Raw genomic sequence first — 21297 nt, forward strand, 5'->3', positions numbered from 1 at the left:
TGAAAAAAATTGTCCTCCACAAAACTGGTCCTTGGTACAAAAAAAGCCCGCTCTAAGAGATACAAATCTTTACTCTCACTAAACCACCAGTTCTTAAAATTTTGAAGGAGCAGGGCTTCTTAAAGTCTTGATGTCCCTAATTGCAGGAAGCATAATTTATCCACTGTTTAAATTAAATTTAAACAAATTATTTTGTTTCTGTTGGGAAGATAAGCATTTTTCTGTTGGAGTAGCAGAATATTGCTCCTCCAAGAGAATAAATTTTGAGAAAGATGATAACAATAATGCTGAATATCAATAATTGCTGTTGTTACAGTTAACACCTATTTGGAAACTTATTGTGTCCTAGGCACACTTTTAAAGCCCTTTAGATATATCATTTCATTTAATCTTAATAACGTCCCTATGAGATATTTACTATTATTATCCCCGTTTTGCAGGTCAGTGAGCCAGTCATCAGCAGAGCCAGCTTTCAGATTCTGGCCTGGGTTTTCAATACCCTCTGCTCTTGCCCTTTCTACTGCCTTTCCATGTAAAAGGCAAAACTGAAACCGTGAATCTCTGAGGGAGATAGGTTAGTTAATAAAAGTTATGATTCTGGGAATTTTTTTTTTTCTGTTAAATTCTTAGAATCCAGGGTTTCTGGAAAGCTTGGAAATTCTGTTGAGATGATGTTCATTTATATGCTAGATATGTTACTTTGTTCTGTTTTTTTTTTTTTTTTTCCTGGAGAAATACATTATTAGTTGAAATAAGCTGACTGCTTTAATAAGGTCCTTGCAAAGCCTCAGTCTGGTGAACAGTAAAGTCATTTGTATCAGTCGTGCAGCAATTTTGCTTTTGAGAAGGATTTTAATGAATCGGGGAATGGAATTTAAGAAAGCAAACAATCCAAGGAAAATCGCTTATTTTTCTAAAATAGCAAAGCAAAAATTGGAATCGTTTCCAGTCTAGTTGCTGCAAATGTCTGCTGGAGTCTTAAAAATTCTTAGAGTACATGATTTATCATATAGAACAGAAAGGTGATTAATGAGCACTTCTTTAAGATCTTTTTTATGATCCTATCATCATTATTTTAGTTGTTTAGATAGGCAAATATTCCATGATGTATTCACTGTTAAAATTATAGCAAGTTGACCTTCAGTAACATTTATTTTTAAAGGTATTTTTCAAAATATACAACCTACAGATATAAATGTGATTACTAAGTAGTGAAATCAATTTTTTTAAAGTATAGTTGATTTACAGTATTGTGTTAGTTTCTGATATACAGCAAAGTGATTGTTATATATATTTATATTTATTATATATCTTTTTCAGACTCTTTTTCATTATAGGTTGTCACAAGATATTAAACATATCCCTGTGTTATACAGTAGAACCTTGTTGTTTTATTTTATATATAATAGTTTGTATCTACTAAATATCAAACTCCTGACTTATCTTCCCCCCCTCCCTTTCCTCTTTGGTAACCATAAGTTTGTTTTGTTTCTGTTTTGTAGGTAAGTTCATTTGTATCATATTTTAAATTCCACATAAAAGTGGTAACATATGATACTTGTCTTTTTCTTTCTGATTTACTTCACTTCAATAGATAATCTCTAGGTCCATCCATATTGCTACAAACAGCATTATTTCATTCTTCTTATGACTGAGTACTATCCCATTGTATGTATACACCAGGTTTTCTTTACCCGCTCATCTGTCATATGTCAGTGGAAATTTAGGCTGCTTTCATGTCATGGCTATTATAAATAGTGCTGCTATGAACACTGGGGTGCACGTATCTTTTCTAATTAGAGTTTTCTCTGGGTATATGTCCAGGAGTGGGATTGTTGGATCATATGGTAACTTTGGTTTTTTTAAAGAACCTCTGTCCTGTTTTCCATAGTGCCTGTACCAATCTACATTCCCACCAACAGTGTACGAAGGTTCCCTTTTCTCCATACCTTCTCCAGCATTTATTGCTTATAGACTTTTCTTTTCGTTTTTGCTTATGGACTTTTTAATGATGGCCATTCTGACCAGTGTGAGGTGGTGATACCTCATTGTGGTTTTGAGTTGCATTTCTCTAATAACTAACAATGTTAATATTTCTTCATGTATCTATTGGCCATCTGTCTTCTTTGGAGAAATGTCTATTTCAGTCTTCGGCCCATTTTTTGATTGGGGTTATTGATTTTCTTAATATTGAGCTGTTTGCATATTTTTTTTAAATTAAGCCCTTCCTTGTCTGCTGCACCATTTGCAAATATTTTCTCCCAGTCCATAAGTTGTCTTTTCATTTTGTTTATGGCTTCCTTTGCTGTGCAAAAGTGTATAAGTTTGATTGGGTCCTATTTGTTTATTTCTGCTTCTATTTCTTTTGCCTTGGGATCCTAACCTAAGAAAACATCGCTATGATTTATGTCAGAGAATGTTTTGCCTATGTTCTCTTCTAGGAGTTTTATGGTGTTCTGTCTTATGTTTAAGTCTTTGAGCCATTTAGAATTTATTTTTGTGTATAGTGAGAAGGTGTGTTCTAACTTCATTGATTTACATGCAGCTCTCCGGCTTTCCCAGCACTACTTGCTAAAGAGACTGCCTTTTCTCCATTGTATAGTCTCGCCTACTTTGTTGAAGGTTACTTGACCATTAGTATGTAGGTTCATTTCTGGGCTCACTATTCTGTTCTGTTGATCCATATGTCTGTTTCTGTGCCAATACCACACTGTTTTGAAGACAGGGAGGGTTATGCCTTCAGCTTTGTTCTTTTTCCTAAGTCAATTTAATAATATTAATTTGATTTTGTTAGCCTGTTAAAAAATTATTGGCTGTCAAATATTTTTACAAAGCCCTTTGTTACTTAGGAAGATCACTGGCATGATATGATTAAAGGCTATGAATATCAATAAGCTTAAAAACATTCCATGCCAATATTCAGGGTCATATTTCATTCATTTAAAATTGTGGCATTTTTTACTATTTGCTGTGTTCATTTTTATGTCTAAAGACCTATCCTGTATGTGGAGTAGGGATTTCCGTGACAGTTATGAAAATGACCTTATTCACCACCTGCTGCCATAAGGCGCAAGGTCGAGTGTCAACTGTTTTCAACAATTTGACAGTGTATGTCAATGTATTTATCATACATTAGGAAAAATTAGTCACTCATATATCTATCTAACCAGGGGATGAGCTAACGGTGTTGTTATTGTTCAGTTGCTCAGTCGTGCCAGACTCTTTGCAAGCCCATAGACTGCCTCACACCAGGCTTCCCTGTCCTTCACTATCTCCCAGAGTTTGCTCAAACTCATGTCCATTGAGTCAGTGATGCCATCAATGGTGTTATATGGAACTAGAAACTGATTCCCTCATAAACATTCTAAGTAGAGATAAAGAATTATGTGCTCAGTTGCAACCATTAACTTCTCAAAGAATCAGATCTGCATATCTCAGGGAATGCACAGAGGTCATGAGGGTCTAAAAGCCTTCAGTGACCCTCAGGGTACTGTCCTTTCAGCCCAAAATTGCTAGAATTGAAGCTTATGTCTAGGGCCAGTTTTGGACTGTCAGGCACGGTGACCAGAAGCACAGGTTGTGAGGATCATTGGACTGAGCCTGGCCATGATCACTGCTGGGGACTTGAGAGAGAGAGAGAGAACGGTGGATCGTATGCCACTACCTATCACTCCTGCCAGAGCACCAGCGAAACTTGGGGGCAGGAGTGACTCCCTGCACAAATACCACCCCATTCCATCATGCCCAGTGGCTCTCCACCTCCTGCTGCTTTGGACTCGGTGGGATAAAAAAAGAAGGGGAGAAAGAGAAGTTCTTATGGTCCAGAGGGTTCTGCAACACTCAGAAAAGAAGAGTGAGATTAAATCTATCCGAAGAAGAACCAAAGCTCTTTCCGTCAACTTCATTTCCAGCAAACCAAGCCTTCGTTTCTTCAGTTCAGTTTAGTTCAGTCACTCAGTGGTGTCCGACTCTTTGCGACTCCACGAACTGCAGCACACCAGGCTTCCCTGTCCATCACCAACACGCAGAACTTGCCCAAATTCATGTCCATAGAGTCAGTGATGCCATCCAACCATCTCATCCTCTGTTGTCCCCTTCTTCTCCTGCCTTCAGTCTTTCCCAGCATCAGGGTTTTTTCCAAGGGGTCAGTTCTTCACATCAGATAGCCAAAGTATTGGAGTTTCAGCTTCAGCATCAGTCCTTCCAATGAATATTCAGGACTGATTTCCTTTAAGATGGACTGGTTGGCTCTCCTTGCAGTCCAAGGGACTCTCAAGAGTCTTCTGCAACACCACAGATCAAAAGCATCAATTCTTCAGCTTTTCTTCTTCATTTCTTATCTCAAGTAAAACCTAAAAACTGATGATTGAGTTAAGTAGTATTATTAAATTAGAATCCTTTTTATGGTAGAAATGGTGCAGTTTTTATGGAGTACATGCTAACTCTTGTTAGCATGTTCTACGATGTTGGTCTTCAACCCCATCATCTCCATGAGCTCATAGCTAAAGGAGGTTATAGACATACTAGCACTGTCTTTATAGTCTCTTGCAATGCCAGATGCTACTGGGGCCAAAAGTGACCCCAATGCTTAATGGAAAAGCTAATGAGACCATACAGGTTTTATTTTTAAAACCTGCTATTTTAGATGAATTTTAGTAGATTTATCTAGTAATGTAAAGGGAGTAAGGCAGTAAAGACAAGAGAAATGTGAATCAGAACTATGGAACTTGCAAAGACTTGAAATGCTCAGCCTTTTGCAAAGGTACAGAAACTTTGCTACTTTATAACATTTGATGGGTCAGAAAGTGTCAGTGATTTTCCTCTCTTCTCCAAAGAGAAAGGTGAGGGAAAGCAGGACATTTTAAAACTGAACCGGGGACTCCTAGTGTCTCTTCATGAGAACCCTCAGCCTCCACAGAAACTCACAAGACATCTTAATGAAGAAACTCAGGACCTTAGACTCTGAGCTGTGAGGGCTGCAAGCAGTGCAGCCAGGAGGTTACCTCAGCTCGGACCAAGTAAATAAATCATTTGGTAAAAGCCATTAAAGTGAAAGGTTACTGGAAAGTCATAAATGAACCAGCCTGTCTTATGGCTGGTTTTGCTAGAATGTAGAAACCATTTGAAATTTTTAAAATGTTTCTCTGGGTATGATTTAAGAAGAGGACCATGACATAACTAACCAATTTCTATTATTATATCAAAATGAGGTAAAAAAATATATAGTATGGATTCAATGCTAATTCATTTATTCAATTTTATGCCGTTCGTTTGTTGTTTTTAGAACATCATGAAACTTCATTTCATGCCCCAAGAAAACTAAAATGTAATGGGTTACAGCTTTTCCGTTTGTTGATTTTTCTCCTTCAAACATCTTTGATTTTCCATCCTTTGAATAGATATTTTTTCCATGTCTTACATGTCATTCAAATTATTCTTTTTTCCTGTCTCCCACTTCACCTGTCTCTAAGACAGTTTCTGAAGTGAACCAGGACTGACAGAACTTAATGATACCTATGAACATTTTTTGGAAACATTAGCATCCCTTTCTTGGCTGCTTCTAATGCACCAGCACGGTCTCTCCAGCATTGCATGCATGTCTGCTCTGTCGTGTCCGACTCTTTGCAACCCCATGGACTGTAGCCCGCCAGGTTCCTCTGCCCATGGAATTTTCCAGGCAAGAATACTGGAGTGGGTTGTCATTTCCTCCTCCCGGGGATCTTCCCAACCCAGGGATCGAACCTGCGTCTCTTACATCTCTTGTACTGGCAGGCAGGTTCTTTACCAGCTGAGTTACTGGGATTCTTTTTAGTTCTCCCCTTGCCTCCCGTCTTACCAAAGAGGAAATCTGGAGCTCAACAACACAATTTCAGGCTCATGTGACATCCAAACCGGCAGCTTGTCCTCTCTCTCCCTTCTGCTGAACATCACAGGTTTCTGCAGCTCCTCACAGCCATTAGCCAGGAAGTTTACATCCCCACTGACCATCTTCGTTTATAAGCCACTAACTGTCAACGCCTGTTGTTCCCCCTCTTCTCCTTCATGTGTCAGAAGAATGAAAGAACTTAATTTTTCTCATCAGAAGACGTTCACATTTCTATTCTACCTCAATAGATATACTTCTCCCCACTATCCGTTTCTAATAGCAGCTTCTGCCCCAAAAGCAATTAATCATTTAAATATCTTCTCTTGGAAACTTGCAGCGACTGTAGCCCACCATCTTTCAAATCGACTCATTGGAAAAGAGCCTGATGCTGGGAAAGATTGAAGGCAAAAGGAGAAGGGAGTGGCAGAGGATGGGATGGTTAGACAGCATCACCAACTCAATGGGCATAAATTTGAGCAAACTCTGGGAGATATTGGAGGACAGAGGAGTCTGGCGTGCTGCAGCCCATGAGGTCGCAAAGAGTTAGACACGACTTAGCAACTGAAAAACAACAATCATCTTTCATAGGCAAGTTCTAGTTACAAAGACAAGTTTCTGTCACAATCAAACCTTTCAAAAAGATAGTGAGAAATGTATTGTTTTATTCTCAGATTACATTTGTAAATTTTAACCTCTTTAACATTCTTACAGTATTTAAATGTTCACAGCAAATATTTACCATTGTTCTTCAAAGTAATAGCCATGGTACCCAGGCATTTTCCCTGAAGGTGGTCTTATACCTTCTGGTATTAGCATGTCAATTTCAGACCTTGCTTAAGTAAACAAATGGATCTCCTCCATACAAAGGGACAGTGGCAATTTCATCTGCAAAGCCATTTGGGCCTTTTAGATATTCATACTGTCTTACAGAGCGTGCAGTCAAAAATCTGACCTCAAGAGGAGGAGACAAAGTTGTTAATTCACATCCTCCTAAGACCTGGTACTACCAGTGTGCTATCAGTTACCCAGATAAAGTAATTTTAAAGTAACATTGTAAATTCTCTCAGTGGAATTAACGGCATCCTTGGAACTTCACTTCAGGCTTTCCTGACTTGGATATGGTTATTTTGAGTAGCACCTCTTATTAACCTAACTTTTTAGTGCCTGAGCAAGAGGTTAAATATCTCGCTTATCGACATGCTTGTCTTCCATGTAACAGCTACTTCATTCAAAGCCCTTCAAGGGTTTATCAAAATCTCACCATGTTTAACATTCCAGAGAGAACATCCAAGTGGCTTGTTCTTGGGACTCACCTTATGTTCACTCATCAAAAAAAAAAAAAAAAAAAGTTCACTCATCAAGACTGATCACTGTGATAAATATAACTCTAAAACAACAACAATGAGAATGAATTAGACCATATTGTGCTGAGAAAATTTATCTAGAATTAATGATAAAGCAAAAGCTGAATATCTAGTTTATAGAGTCCAAGAGTGAGGAACTACTCATCATATGGTAAAATTTACTAAGAATTTTTGTGCACTAAACCATAGCACTCCCATATTAAATGCTATGCTTAAGGACTTTCTATTGTCACAGATACTAGGTACACGATCTTCAAAAAGTCCTATGCATTTTAGGTCTTTAGTTAAGTTATAGTTGGGTTGACACCGTGTAAAGTTAAAGAAAATGTCTTAAAATTTAGGAAAACTACATTACACAAATTTCAGGGTCGTTGACAAAAGAGCTGTCAGAATTGAAGACCTTATCAGCTCTCAGAAGAAGATTCACTACTCAATATCTAAAGCTACCCTTTGTTTTAGGGAGACATGCAAAAAGGCACATGATCACTTATGAACATGGATGTTTATGTCATATTATTCAGTCACAGAAACTGTAAAACAACTCAGTTATGTAACTATAGCAAACTAGCACATGACCTATACAGCATCCATAAAATGGAGCACATAAAAACACATTGCAGGGAATTCCCTGGATGTCAGTAGTTAGGACTCAGCGCTTTCAGTGCTAAAAGCTCAAGTTCAATCCCTGATCAGGGAACTAAGATCCTTCAAAGCCATGCAGTGCAGCCAAAATATATACATATACATTTATATATATATATTGCAAAATATATACATATACATATATATGTATATTGCAAAATATGACTTGGAATAATTAATACTGTAGGTGAATCCTTGTCATCGGTTAAGTTTGCTGCTGCTGCTGCTGCTAAGTCGATTCAGTCGTGTCCGACTCTGTGCAACCCCATAGACAGCAGCCCATCAGGCTCCCTGTCCCTGGGATTCTCCAGGCCAAGAACACTGTTAAGTTTAAAAGACTATAAAACTAAATAAGCAGTATAGCAGAGATCTATTTTACAACTCATATACATAAATAAGAAAAAGACTAGAAGGATATATATTACTACAATAAATGTGATGATATAAAATCACTTTATCTACTTAATCTTTTTCCAAAATCTATATATTTGCATATGTGTGTATGTATATATATGTTAGTATGTATACATATGGTTTGTATATACTATGTACATCATAAGTAGAAAAATGAATTTTTAAGCTGTAAAAGACTTTTCCCAAAATTGATATTTAAAGCTAAAGGCTTATAAACTGCACAAGGACTTTATTTTGATCCTATACATAAGCCGATAGGTAGCTTGATCTACATGAAACCCTAGAGAAGAAAATAATAGAGAAATAGAAAAATGACACAAAGAAGTATCCTGTGGGTGTGTCACCGTCTGTAGTATGTCAGCGTAACTGTGTGTGTCAGCAATTGTCTTTAATACCTTCAGAGCTAGACTTAGATGAAGCAATGTGTTTGCAGGGGAGGGCCTCTTCCCTGGCAAATGAGAGGAGCATGTGTGTGTGAGTGTGTGTGTGTGTAGAAGACAAGTAGCCTAAGCCTGCTAACAATACACAGACTGTGAGGAAGAGAGAGAGAAGAAGCTTGCATATAAAGTAAAAGCAGAATTTATGAGATTGTCAGATGTCAAGACATCCGGACAGAACTACTGGGTCAGTGTTTCTCTTTATCCATTTTGTTCAGATAAATCCATTTGATTAAGCTGACCTCATCGGTCATTGGTAAGGGCTTCCACAATATTGATCCAGATAAAGTAGAAAAGGTAACAAAAATGCATTTCTCAATAAAGGTTTCACACAGAAAGTCTATTTCTAACATTTTCTTCATATTGCCACAGTAAGTCTTCCAATAATTTTTTTTCAGAAATGGATTTTCAAACAGAAATGTTCAGTTCAATTGTTGCAGTGAAAATAAATCCTTCTGTTGTTGCCATTCTCACGCTCAAGCCAGTATTTTAATGGCAAAATGCTGTGTTGGGGAAAGCATGCATGTCTAATTGGGTGGGATATCCTTTCAAAGAAATATAGCAGCTTTTTTATGATCTGGGTCATGAGGCCAAAGCTGGGGAGAAAAGAACAAATGCCCTCCACCCTGTGAACAAGGGCAGCAAGAGAGACTGGGAAACTGGGCCAGCTGACCCGGTGGGCACCGGGAAGCCCCTCACCCCCATTACTCGGAGCTCATGAGTGTGTGAACAGGAGAGCAGGGATGTCTCTTCCAGCCCTGATGCATTTCATTCTAAGCTTTGGGATCTGAGTGGGGTTGGACACCATCAGAATCAGCTGGGGTGCTAATTGGAAATAATTGCATTGTGCAGCCAGGTGTTCACTTGGTCACACAGAAGGACTCAAAGGTAGCCCTCAGTGCCCACCCCTCAGTGGTGCCCCACGTCTCATCTCTCCTCTGATGCTCCCCTCTGACTGAGCCCTTCCGGGCCTGCAGTCAAGCGAGGATTCTCAGATCTCTTGGGAAGTTGTTGGGTGAATTATACACTTGTTTCTCTCTTTATTGTTTACTTTTCCTCCTCTACCTGAGACCCTGTGGTTTCAGCTTTTAGCGGTTCTTATTTTCTGGACTCATTTTTTGTGCTTCAGTTCAGTCAGTTTAGTTCAGTCGCTCAGTCGCGTCTGACTCTTTGCGACCCCATGAATTGCAGCACGCCAGGCCTCCCTGTCCATCACCAACTCCCGGAGTTCACCCAAACTCATGTCCATCGAGTCAGTGATGCCATCCAGCCATCCCATCCTCGGTCATCCCCTTCTCCTCCTGCCCCCAGTCCCTTGCTTAGTAGATACTTAATGCAGAGGTGATGAATGAGCAAACAGAGGCCAGGCAAGAAAATCCTCCACCACCCACCCCCAGCAACTGAGGGTAAGTGTTGTCGAATTGGGTTCCCCAGACCAAGAACCTGGGAGCCCCTCTCACCTCAGGAGTCCATGGGGTTAGGACACTGCCTGAACAATATCTCTAGAAACGCATGCTTCCTTCCAGAGCTGCTTGCCTGCTCTCCTCTCAGTGGGCCCTCGTGACCCACAAGCCAATTGCTTTTGCTTCCAAAATTCAAAGCAAATCAGAGACATTATAACAAGTCTTGGGACTTCCAAGGTGGTCCAGTGGTTAAGACTCCAAGTTCCCAAGCAGGGGGCTTGGGTTCCATCCCTAGCTGGGGAGCTAAGATCCCACATGCTGCAAGCTGTGACCAGGAGAAAAAAAAAAAAGAATCTTTTATCTCATCCATCAAGGGAGCCCAGCACTTTCAGCCATTAAAAAGAAAAAGAAGTAAATCGTGTAACTTTCACTTGGCTACATAGAATCAAGGTGTTCTTGAAATTCAAAGTGAGCTCAATTTATTTTTTAATTATTGGTATTTCCAGATCTGGAAAGAAGATTGCGAAAAAAAAAAAAAAAAATCCCTCTGTTGATTTTACCAACCCCAGGCTCCTAGTCAGCCATGAAGCGCTTTTTGTTCTTTTCTCCCCTAATTGCCTTACCTCTGAGAAGCTGGTCTTAACATGCCATCCATCATCCCAGTGGCAAATCAAACGTGGCCATTTCAGCCAACACACTGCTGCGAGCCACGGTGAGACACATTCATTTCCGGTGCAGGCAGCTGCAGGGGAGCCGCCTGTGTTTGAACTGTGTGGCCTCCCTGTGTAATTCAGGAAATGAGTTTACTCTATCTGTGGTGAGCATCATGTTCACCTGGTTTTGGGAGCAGCCAGCAGGGCGTGGGGCTTGGCAGCACTCCCTCATGCTGGTTAATGCCCCAGCCCCACTCCACCTGACCTTGACTTTCATCACACCTGCCACCCAGAAAAGTATACCTCTTCCCTTGGGCACTGGAAATGTCTGGATGTACTCTGACCTGAGATGTGTAAACCTCCGTTCACTTTTTAAAAGAGCAGGGCTTCTTGGTGGATCACCTCTCAGCTCCCCTGAAGCTGAAGAATTGATGCCTGTCTTTCGATAATGCTTTTTCCCTCCCAGTAGTAAAATGTGGCTCCACATCTGGTTGTTATTCAATTGGTATTCATTACTTTTGCCCATCATCTCTGCTGGACCAGGTTCAGACAAACTCAGATTGTTGGGGTGAGGGGGCTTTGGTAGGTGTGTATTTACTGCAGTCAAGGGAGGGGATGCCAGACCAGCCCAGGATCAGAAAAGATGGCAAGTCTGGGGTGAGGTTTTGTTATTTTGCATATGGTGAACCATCTTGGAGGTCATAAAGCAAGGCCTCTGTCCTCTGGTGCGGCAGCTGGGTTTACACAGTATTTCCAGATTGTTTATTTTGGCCCAGAGCCAGGGCGACATCGTTTTTCCATTATGCTCGTTTGACAGATGAAGAAGGGTAGGGAGGGAGACTTCATGGGGCAGGTCTGTGATTTCCTTGTTATTTACGTTAGAGGGACTTTTAAGAGTTCTGAAGATTATGAACCAGTCCAAATATAATGTCAGTATGGCAAAGCTAGAAAGAGCCACTGCTTTTGCAAAAATCTACATCATGGGCAGTAAAGTAATATCCATGGATGACCTCAGCTTGTGGCCCTGTTGGGTGCATAGTTAGTCACTGTTCTTGCATACAGACAGGTTGCTGGTAAATGATATTTAGCATTACATTTTAAAAAGTTAAGGGTTTTCCTAGTGGCTCATATGGTAAAGCATCCACCTGCCAGTGCAGAAGACCTGGGTTCTACCTCTGTGTTGGGAAGAGTTCCTGGAGAAGAGAATGGCTACCCACTCCAGTATTCTTGCCTGGAGAATTCCATGGACAGAGGAGCCTGGTGGGCTACAGTCCATGGGGTCACACAGAGTCAAACATGACTGAGCAACTAACACGCACACACACATAGAAACAAGTTCTCAGTGTTTGCTTGGCACTGCCCTAGGAGAACAATGAGGAAACCTAGCTTGCTTGCCTTCGACTGGCAGGTATCCTATGCAGATAGGAGCACTTGGTGCTGAATGGAGCCTTTCCAAGGTCATTGTGGAAGTTGCCCTCTGCAGTCCTTTCCCTGAGGATACTCCTAATGGGCTGGTCTGAAGTTCTTCCCCCAGGGAGCGTGTAAGACCAGCCAAAGAGCCACAGTTTAAATTATGTTCACAGCAAGCCCTTTGCACTTGGGTCAAGTGCATGTGATCTGAATGAATGTTTTCCTTCTAAATGAAACATTTTCTTTTGCTGTTGGAGAACTAGCAATTAAAAAGTACCCCAAATGATGACAAATTAAGTAATTGAACAACATTAGTATAGAAAAATTAGGTCACAAAGATGTTTTATTGCCCCAACAGTGTTTAGATTTTTTTAATGAATGACTGTAAATAATACATGTGACATAAACTCATTAGCCACGAGGTCATGGTGTGTATTATATGTTTTTGCATAGGTATTAATGTTTGTAGTAAAAGTCCCTTATTGTAACATTTCTTATTCCATCACTAAGTCGTATCTGACTCTTTCAACCCCATGGACTGCAGCACACCAGGCTTCCCTGTCCTTCACTATCTCCTGGAGTTTGCTCAGATTCATGTCCACTGAGTTGGTGATACCGTCCAATCATCTCATCCTCTGTCATCCCTTTCTCCTGCCTTCAATCTCGAGGTGACATCCAACCATCTCATCCTCTGTCATTCTCTGAGAAGAGATTCCTGTCTTCAGTCTTTCTTCACATCAGGTGGCCAAAGTATTGGAGCTTCAGCATCAGTCTGTCCAATGATATTCAGGGTTGATTTCCTTTAGGATTGGCTGGTTTGATCTCCTGGATATCCACGTATCTGAGCAAACTCTGGGAGATAGTGAAGGACAGAAAAGCCTGGCGTGCTGCAGTACATGGTGTCACAGAGTTGGACATGACTTAGTAACTGAAACCAACAATGAAATGGTCTGCCACTATAACACAGTGCTCTCCAATGGAGTGGCTCGGAAAAGCAAATAATGCTGCCTTTCCTGAAGGACCTGTGAGCCTAACCTCCCCTATCAGCTTACCCTAGAGAAATTTGATTTCTAGACATGGAAAGTTTGCGCAGGCAGGACCTTCCACTAAGGAAAGAATTTAGCAAAAAAAAACACAAAAAAAACATATGTACAGTCAACACCAAAAGTTGCCCTTCGCGTTAATCCAGTCTTACAGATGGATTTAACATACAGGTTTCAAATCAACAAACCTTTATTGAGGGTCGTTATGTGCCAGGCGTGGAGCTGGGCACTGGGGATCTAAAAATGAAAAAGACACAGTCTCTTTCAGTCTGAAAACATTTTTGCTGGCTTGCAGGTTTTTCACCAGATCCTCCCAGACTTACCAAAGCGTTCCCCGTGACTTAGAACACTCAAGCCCTTCTTTTCAACCGATGTCCTTAATGCCAGAATACACACAGGGCAAGGAGAAGTGGGTGGTTATAGATTTCCACTCAATTTGGAAATTAACAGCCAGTGATGAAGCAAAAAGGTGCTAGACTGGGAGTCAGAAAGCTTGATTTCTAGTTTCAGGACAGTCACTCAGGCAACCTTGAACCAGTCCTGTGACCTCTTGCATCTTCAGGTTAAATGGGTTGTTGTGAGGATAGCGAAAACATGCTAATCCACAGAGCTCTATGCAAATGAAGGGATGCTATTTTGATGGGTTGGGGAAAAAAATTCAGGGGAAGGCTGGTTATTGAGCTGTTTATGCCACTTTTTATAAAGCTTTAATAATGCAGAAAGCTGACCCAACTCAGCAGTCTTCCAACCGACATTATTATATAGTCTGGGGTTTTTTTGTCTCTGCCAGCATTGGATGATCAACTGCAGAATTTTCTGTTATTGGGGGTTGGCGGTGTAGAAAGGGGTCCCCATTCCGAGCCACTTCTCAATGAGAAGCCAGAACTTGGGAGCCTGGAAGAGTTTGTCCTCACATAGTCCTGACTCTATGGCTGACTTTGGGCATGTCTGTAAGGAAAAAAACCATCCTTCTTTTGCTGTTCAAATAAAGAGATCAGAAGTTGTTTTCTGTTTGCTTGTTTATTTGCCCTTAGGATCATTTCACAGCTCAAAGCCAGTGCCTAACTTTGAGGAAATTTTCAGCAATTATTATGATTTAATAGGTCTTCTTTGGCCAATCCCTCAAGGTAAATAAGAAAAGTGAAAAAAAAAATTAAAAGCCTCCTGAAACCACAGCTTTCCTTTGCCAAAATGTATTTATTAATTAAAGGACAGAGGCAGAAAAACATGACATAGCCAGCAGTGTCATTCCCAAAAGGCAACTGAACCACAAAGCTAAGCACTGGAATTTATAGACTCCAGTGGGAGCTGAAACGTCCCAGATGCGAGGGTAGACCCAGCATGCATGGGTCTCTTGAGGGTTTTCTATGAAGCACGCTCAGATACTGCCTTTGTCTCCACTTGGCTGTGTCTGCACCTCACAGACACAGCCAAGCCTTCTTCAGGTCTGACTACACCCTCTTTCTTCTGTTGGTTTCTTTTCCTTCACTCCACAAGCATGAGTGGAGGGCACTGTTTCCCCAGGTGCTGAGCTGTGAAAGTACAAGGACAGAGGGGGTACCACCCTTCTCCAGACGTTCTCAGCATAACAGGCTCCATTAGAAGAGCAGCTAGGTGGAACTGGTGGAAGACAGCAAATCCAGGGGAAATTTCTTTTTGAAGTTTCAAGGTGGCTCAGAACCCTCCTAAAAGTTTTCCATCTTTTGGAAACATACACACACACACGCAGAGATGTACCCTATACATTTCGGCTGGCCCACATAGCAGATCTATATGATCGAATAGTTACAGTAGTTATGAAAGAGCCAACTGAGGACTTCCCTGGTGGTCCAGTGGTGAAGACTCTACGATTCCACTGCAGGGGACAAAAGTTCAATCCCTGGCCCGGGAAACTAAGATCCTGCATACTGCATGGCACGGCCAAAAAAATTTTTAATAAAAACTTAAAAAACAAAACCAAAGTCACTGCACTTGAAAAAGATTGCTTCTTAAAAAAAAAAAAGACCCAACCCACGTGGAGTACTTAGGACACGCTCACTGGGCTTGGTCCCTCTACTAGGGGGTTCTGACCAAGGTGAGGACACATTGATGCCATGAATCCAACCGGAGGGAAATGCCCTGTCTGCCCCCATGGTGAGCAGGCCCACGAGCTTGTACTGTGAGCTCCGTCGAACCATAAGAAACGTGAAGGGTTAAGAGTTTAGGCTCAGTAGTCAGACTGTCTCAGACCCAACTTGTGGCTTCTCCGCTTACCAGCTGTGTGACCTTGAGCCAAGGTACCAAATTCCAATGTCACATCTGTAAAATGGTGATAATAAGAGAGCCTGCCTCACTTTGGAAAGATTAAATGCATGCTAGATAACTTAACAGTCCTTGCACTGAAAAAGCATTCAGAAATGCCTAAAGATGATAATGATGATAAAGTCACATTCACTACTGGTAACTCCTATGCCTGGTACGGAAAACTCATTCCATAAATGCAGAAAGTAAGGAGCAAGGGTGACATAAATACGCAAATGAGGATGGGACACACAAATGAACTCAAACTAGAGCCTTAACTTGGACACAAAGCACTTGCTTCCTAGGTTTCTGTAACTCAGAATTCAAAACCTTTTAATTAGAAGCCTAAAATTCAAATTTCTATAGCAGCCAGGCAGGTAACATAAAAGAATGAACTGCCGTTTAGAGTCTGAGACAAAATGGAGAGCTGTGACCTCCAGCAGTGAGGGGTAGCCCTGCTCAGCTCCAGAAGAATATCACCTCACTTTGAGAGAAGCCAGAAATCCAGACTTCCTTGTGAAATAGACCAAATCTTAAAACAACTAAGTCAATTTCTTTAAAAAAAAATTACCCTCAGGTCAAATAACACATAGCCCGCCAGTCAGATCTCAGACTGCCCGCTTGCCTCCCCTGTCTTAATGGAAGCTGCTCTGTATTTGAGTCTTCTTTTGAAATGTTCGCCAGGGGACCCATGAGACGTGAGCGCCTCAACGTCATCTCTGGGGTCCTGCTTCTCAAAAGATCCACATGGAGTTAGTTCTCCACTTCTTGATGGTCATGCTCGACAGTATATACCCACCTCACGAGGGCTGCCTCACTCCCCAAAGGATGCTGCTAATAAGTATGGATTTTTAAAGCATGATTGTTTTCTGGCTGAAATAACAACAGTCTCCAAAAATTCCTAACAACTTCCTCTAGTACTGCTATTACGGCAATCTGGAGAGAGGCTGATCCCATAGTTCACGTAGCTTTGTTTTGTTTGGAGGGAAAGTCTGGCATTTTACAAAAATGTAGAACACTTAGCACTGGAATGACTTTTCCATAGCGCTGATTATTGTAGAGAAAGACACTTAACCATATGTCTTCGAAATGTGATTTAAAAAATTCTCTGCTAACCATAAAAGGCAAACTGCCCTCTAGTCTTTCCATATGAAGGTGATAATTTTCTGCAGGCTCACAAAAGCTGCATGGGTTACAGCCCAGTACTTAGGGGAAACCTCATCACAAACGAGAAACCTGGGCTCCAATTCAGCTCTGTCGCTTACTCACTAGCCATGACCTTGGGCAAGTCATTTAATTTTCAAGAGCTTCTATTTCCCCATCTGCAAGATAGGGGCCACGACACCCCACAGGCTGATTGGGAATATTAAATAAAATAGCATACATGTGGGCATAATCCAAACCCGTAATAGATATTTGCCGTCAGTGTTGATTGTACCTGAATCTCTGCTTCTCCTGCCACAAAATAGCACTCCTGCTTTTTTATTTATTAATTTTTTTTAGCACTCCTATTTCTGACCATGAAATAACCCGCTGGTAATGTCATTTTCCTTCCTATTATTTGGCAGCTCTGTGGAAAACAAAAGGACTACGAAGCTATAACTGTTTCATATAAACTTTAGGTTTTGTGCCCAGTGGTATGAAAACTAGAGGGTGGAGGACTGAATGAAACCGGTCAGAGAGGAAGGAAGGGAGTAGGGAAGAGGCAGGACCAGAGACCTGGGAGCACTACCATGCAAGGGACAGACAGGGGATGAGCCCGGGCCTGGAGCACTGAAGGAGCAATCAGGAGGCCAGGACCACCAGGGAAACACTCCTGCAGACGCCACAGGAGGGCAGCTCCAAGATGGCGTGTGTGGCCTTTGGTGCTGTGAGGTCATGCTAAGAAGTCCTAGAAGGCCTGAAAGATGCCACTGAGTTATCAACAAGGGAGCAAGAGCAATCTGACTGGACTGGAGCACTGAGGGGACAGAAACCAGGTTTTGATGAGTCCTGTCATGTGTACATGTTGAAAATCTGGTGACATTTAGACAACTGACCTTTCCCTGGCAGCTGAGCTGGTAAAGAATCTGCCTGCAATGCAGGAGACCTGGGTTTGATCCTTCGGTCAGGAAGATCCCTGGGATGTCCATATTTTCAAATTAAAAAAACCAAGGTGATTAGAAAGTGGTGAGACAGTCTTTTTCTGTGCTTCCTTCTGAAAGTAACAGGAAATAAAAGATGAAAAGCAGGTAGGTCTTGCTGCTCAAAAGAATGTATCACTTACAGTTAGCCCTGCATCCTGACCGAGTTCCATCAGTTCACATCTCGCGAAAGGGATGTTAGCTGGTTGAGGTGTAGTCATCTTGTGTTGATAGTAACACCTGGAATACGACGAATTCTTTCCCAGCATTGCTGGGCAGCCACTTTTCCCTTCTAGTCCTAGTATGTTGGTTGAGTCTCTCCCCTTGGGAGCTGCCAGGGGCACCAAGTAACTCAGGAGCTCACCACCATCCTCTCTAAGCCGGGACATTGCAGACTGTGGCTCATGTGCACCCCCGCTTCTTTTCCAGAGCATAGGAAACTTGGGAACATGACTGTGACCGTGAAGAAGACCGTCCCCTCTCCCGAGGCCGTGCAGATTCTCTACCAGCGAATGAGATACGAGTACGAGTTCTACCACTACGTCAAGGAGCAGTTCCATCTGCTGAAGCGCAAGTTCGGACTCAAGTCTCGCGTCAGCCACCCACCGTTGAGACCCCAGTTCTTCATCCCCACCCCACTGGAAACCGAGGAGCCGATCGATGACGAGGAACAGGATGACGCAAAGTGGCTCGAAGATATTTATAAGAGGTGATGCCAGCGCTGTGTTGCCTCCAGTGGCTTAATCTCCCTTTCCAGAAAGCGTGTGTGTGTGTGTGTGTGTGTGTGTGTGTGTGTGTGTGTGTGTGTTGGGGGAAGAAAAAAATCCTTAAGGGACGAAATTAATGCTTCACAGCATTAAAAAGAACAAACGTTCCCACAGGTTGGGGTCACTGGGAGATGCCCGGTTTTGCGGGTTTTATTTGTTGTAATTTTATTCTGTGTTTTTCTGGCTCCTTGGGTCCTTCCCAGGTACATTAGACAGCTCCATCACAAGGCATCTTGTCATAAAATAGCTTTTCTTCCCCTAGTATAAATGAGAGAAGAGGGAGAAATAGAGCCTACAGCCCAGTAACTCATCATTTGTCACCTGTAAAAGTATTACCTCGGTGGTTGAAAGTGTCCAGACTTATATATTTCAGCAAAAACACAAACCACTGCAGAGACCCAGGAAGCCTACTCTAGAAGGCTATAAGAGGAAACGGTAAGACAGATAAGGACATCAGAAAGGGAGGATGTCCCTGGATAAGTGATTTCTGCCCACACGGGAAGAATTCTGCCCCTGGTCCATCTCGGGGGACACTTCCACCGAGAGCAACACATGTATTATCTCTGAAAGAGCAAATCGGCTTCTGCCACACCCTCGATCAGTCCAGAGCCTTGAGTACCTCTCAAGGTCAAAGTGCGTGGCAGGCTTCATTGAGACATTCTGTTCACAAGCTCCATTCTGCCAGACTTCAAACTAGCATAGCCGGGAAAAGAATTTGTTGGCTGTTTAAGGAAGAGCGTAGACAAGACAGATGGACTCTGAAGGACATGTGGTCGAGGAAAATGGCATGGCTGTGTCCTTTTTCCCTGGTATGAAACATCTCTCATCAGCATTGTTTTACCTAGAAATCCAGGAACTGACTGTAGCTCTGACACTTGACTCCTGTGGCCTAAGTTCTAAGCCTGACCACAGGGCATGATCTATCAGGCACACCCCTGGCCAGCAGGGTCCCAAGTAGCTGGTACCTTTCACCTTCTGGTCGCTTAAGAGGTACGTGTTTTGGGTGGAAGGTGATACTGAGTTCTGTGCAAGCAGCAGTCAAACTGAAGTCCACTTATTATGGAAGCAGCTCCCTCCTGAGAAACTCTTACTAGGAGGTCAGTAAGAAAAGCAGGAGCTTCTAGATAAGAGACTGCTTGGCCAGCTTCATGAGTAAGTGTCTGCCCCCAAGGTAATCTGAGTAGAAGCTGGGCCCATTCCTCCAAAATATCTCCTCCCCAGCCCATTCCCATCACCTGCCCCCTCTCCGGATGCCTTGGTTCAATCATCAGCAGTCTATTTCTTTGGATTTTGAAATGTCTTCATCTGTGACCATCCCCTTCCAAAAACACGTATACTTCTGGGCAGATAATACATAGTCGGCCTAGAAGCAGCAGTGCAGTGGGTGGTGGCAGGCAGGGTACCAGGGGCAAATTTTGTCTCCTTCAGGTTTTTCCCCTAGAGCCAGCCCTTCAGGAGCACTAGCAAAGTGTGAGTCGGGACTACTTCACAGTAAATAAGACTCAGACTTTACACAAGGTACACATTTTCTACTTTTCAGAAACCAACAAGTCTCTCTAGAACTTTTTCTTCGTTCACTAACATTGGACAGTAGCCAAGGTATAAAGCAAGTCATTTGGAACCTGTCAAGTGTGCACTAAAGCTACTTTATCATGAGATGTATTGAGAAGGCTCCACCCCGCAGGAGTCCAGTGAAGGCTGGGACCACAGAGGCATAGAGTCCAGCATTTGGTCACTTGTGAGCCTCCTTTCTGTCTCAGAGAACTGGGGCAGGAAAGCGATGCAGGGAAATGTGCTTAGAAGAGGAAATATCCTTTGTCCTGTTTAGAGAGACCAGGGCCCTATTGTTAAGGCTTACTTTAAAAATCAACCCAGAGAACAGCTATCACAGTCAACTTAAGAACAAGAGCTGTTGCCTGGTACATTGTGAGTCACTTCTTTGAAACCGCCTATAAAGAACAATCCTTAGTTTACACACTGTGCAATCCCACTATCTGAAAATAAGGTCCGCTGAGTATTCTCTGCTGTTGTCAGAACATCAGGACAATTGGTCATCTTTAAAAAAATGCCTCCTCTTAATGCAAGTACATGTGAGCACTTCTACCTGTGTGTTCAAAAGCAATTATTGTCAGCGGTGATCACTGCAGCATCAGAGGCTGACTGATTTACTTACCAGGACTTGATGTAATTTTGCCCCAACAAACAGCCTCTGGGCCCTAGAAGTCAAGGCATTTCATCAGTTTATTTGGCACACACGACAACATTTCTTTGGCCCTGAGCCCAACACAGTTTGTACTTCATGAAATATATTGTACATTTTACATAGTTTAATTTAAAAAAATACATTTTAAGCTGGTTGATCTTTGACTGCCTTATTTATTATAACCTTTCAGCACATTCCAAGGTTTTAGTTACTCAGGAAGGAGTTAATTAAAATGATTTTATTTTGGTCTGATGGATGTTTTTTAAAAGGAAAATTATTATTATGAACCTTCAGCCTACTTTCCTTGAGTGCCGTAAAAGTGCTTGTAAATCGTTTTGTTTTTGTTTTTTTTTTCAAGAAGAAAGAAAAAATGGTATTTGACATTGATGGAAATTCAAAAGTATATATGGAACTGAAACATTAGCTTAACTAAAATAAAAGCAATCTGTGTTTGAGATGAAGTGTTCCTTCCTTAACTTATTCATTACCCGTGTAAATAAATGAATATAAATAAGTTGACATTTTTTCCCATTCTGTTGACAGCTGGAAATAAAAGTGCCTGCAGATTCTCACTGCCCCCTCAGCCTGCTTAATGGGCCAACGCTTCTTCCTTAAGATGTGATTTGGGGAAAGATGCATTGTTAAAAATCTGGAAACGCCCCTGTAATTAGATGACACTAAGCGACTGCTCC

The 21297-nt window shown here is 41.8% G+C and overlaps 1 protein-coding gene across 2 annotated transcripts in view; it reads left to right on the top strand.

Moving 5' to 3' along the window:
- The window catches only part of UST (uronyl 2-sulfotransferase), a 314331-nt gene extending 293271 nt beyond the window's left edge, over positions 1-21060 (top strand). The window contains exons 8-9 of one of the 2 annotated variants that reach the window (XM_042253586.2): positions 18065-18344; positions 19943-20152. In XM_042253586.2, the coding sequence (XP_042109520.1) occupies positions 18065-18344; positions 19943-20042 (380 nt within the window). In that variant the 3' untranslated portion in view covers positions 20043-20152. Of the gene's footprint in view, positions 1-18064 lie in introns of both variants that reach the window. The other variant, XM_027972539.2, reaches the window with a different exon arrangement.
- Positions 21061-21297: the final 237 nt, after the last annotated feature.

This window comes from Ovis aries, chromosome 8 (assembly GCF_016772045.2).
Source record: "Ovis aries strain OAR_USU_Benz2616 breed Rambouillet chromosome 8, ARS-UI_Ramb_v3.0, whole genome shotgun sequence".
In the NCBI taxonomy this organism is placed as follows: Eukaryota; Metazoa; Chordata; class Mammalia; order Artiodactyla; family Bovidae; genus Ovis; species Ovis aries.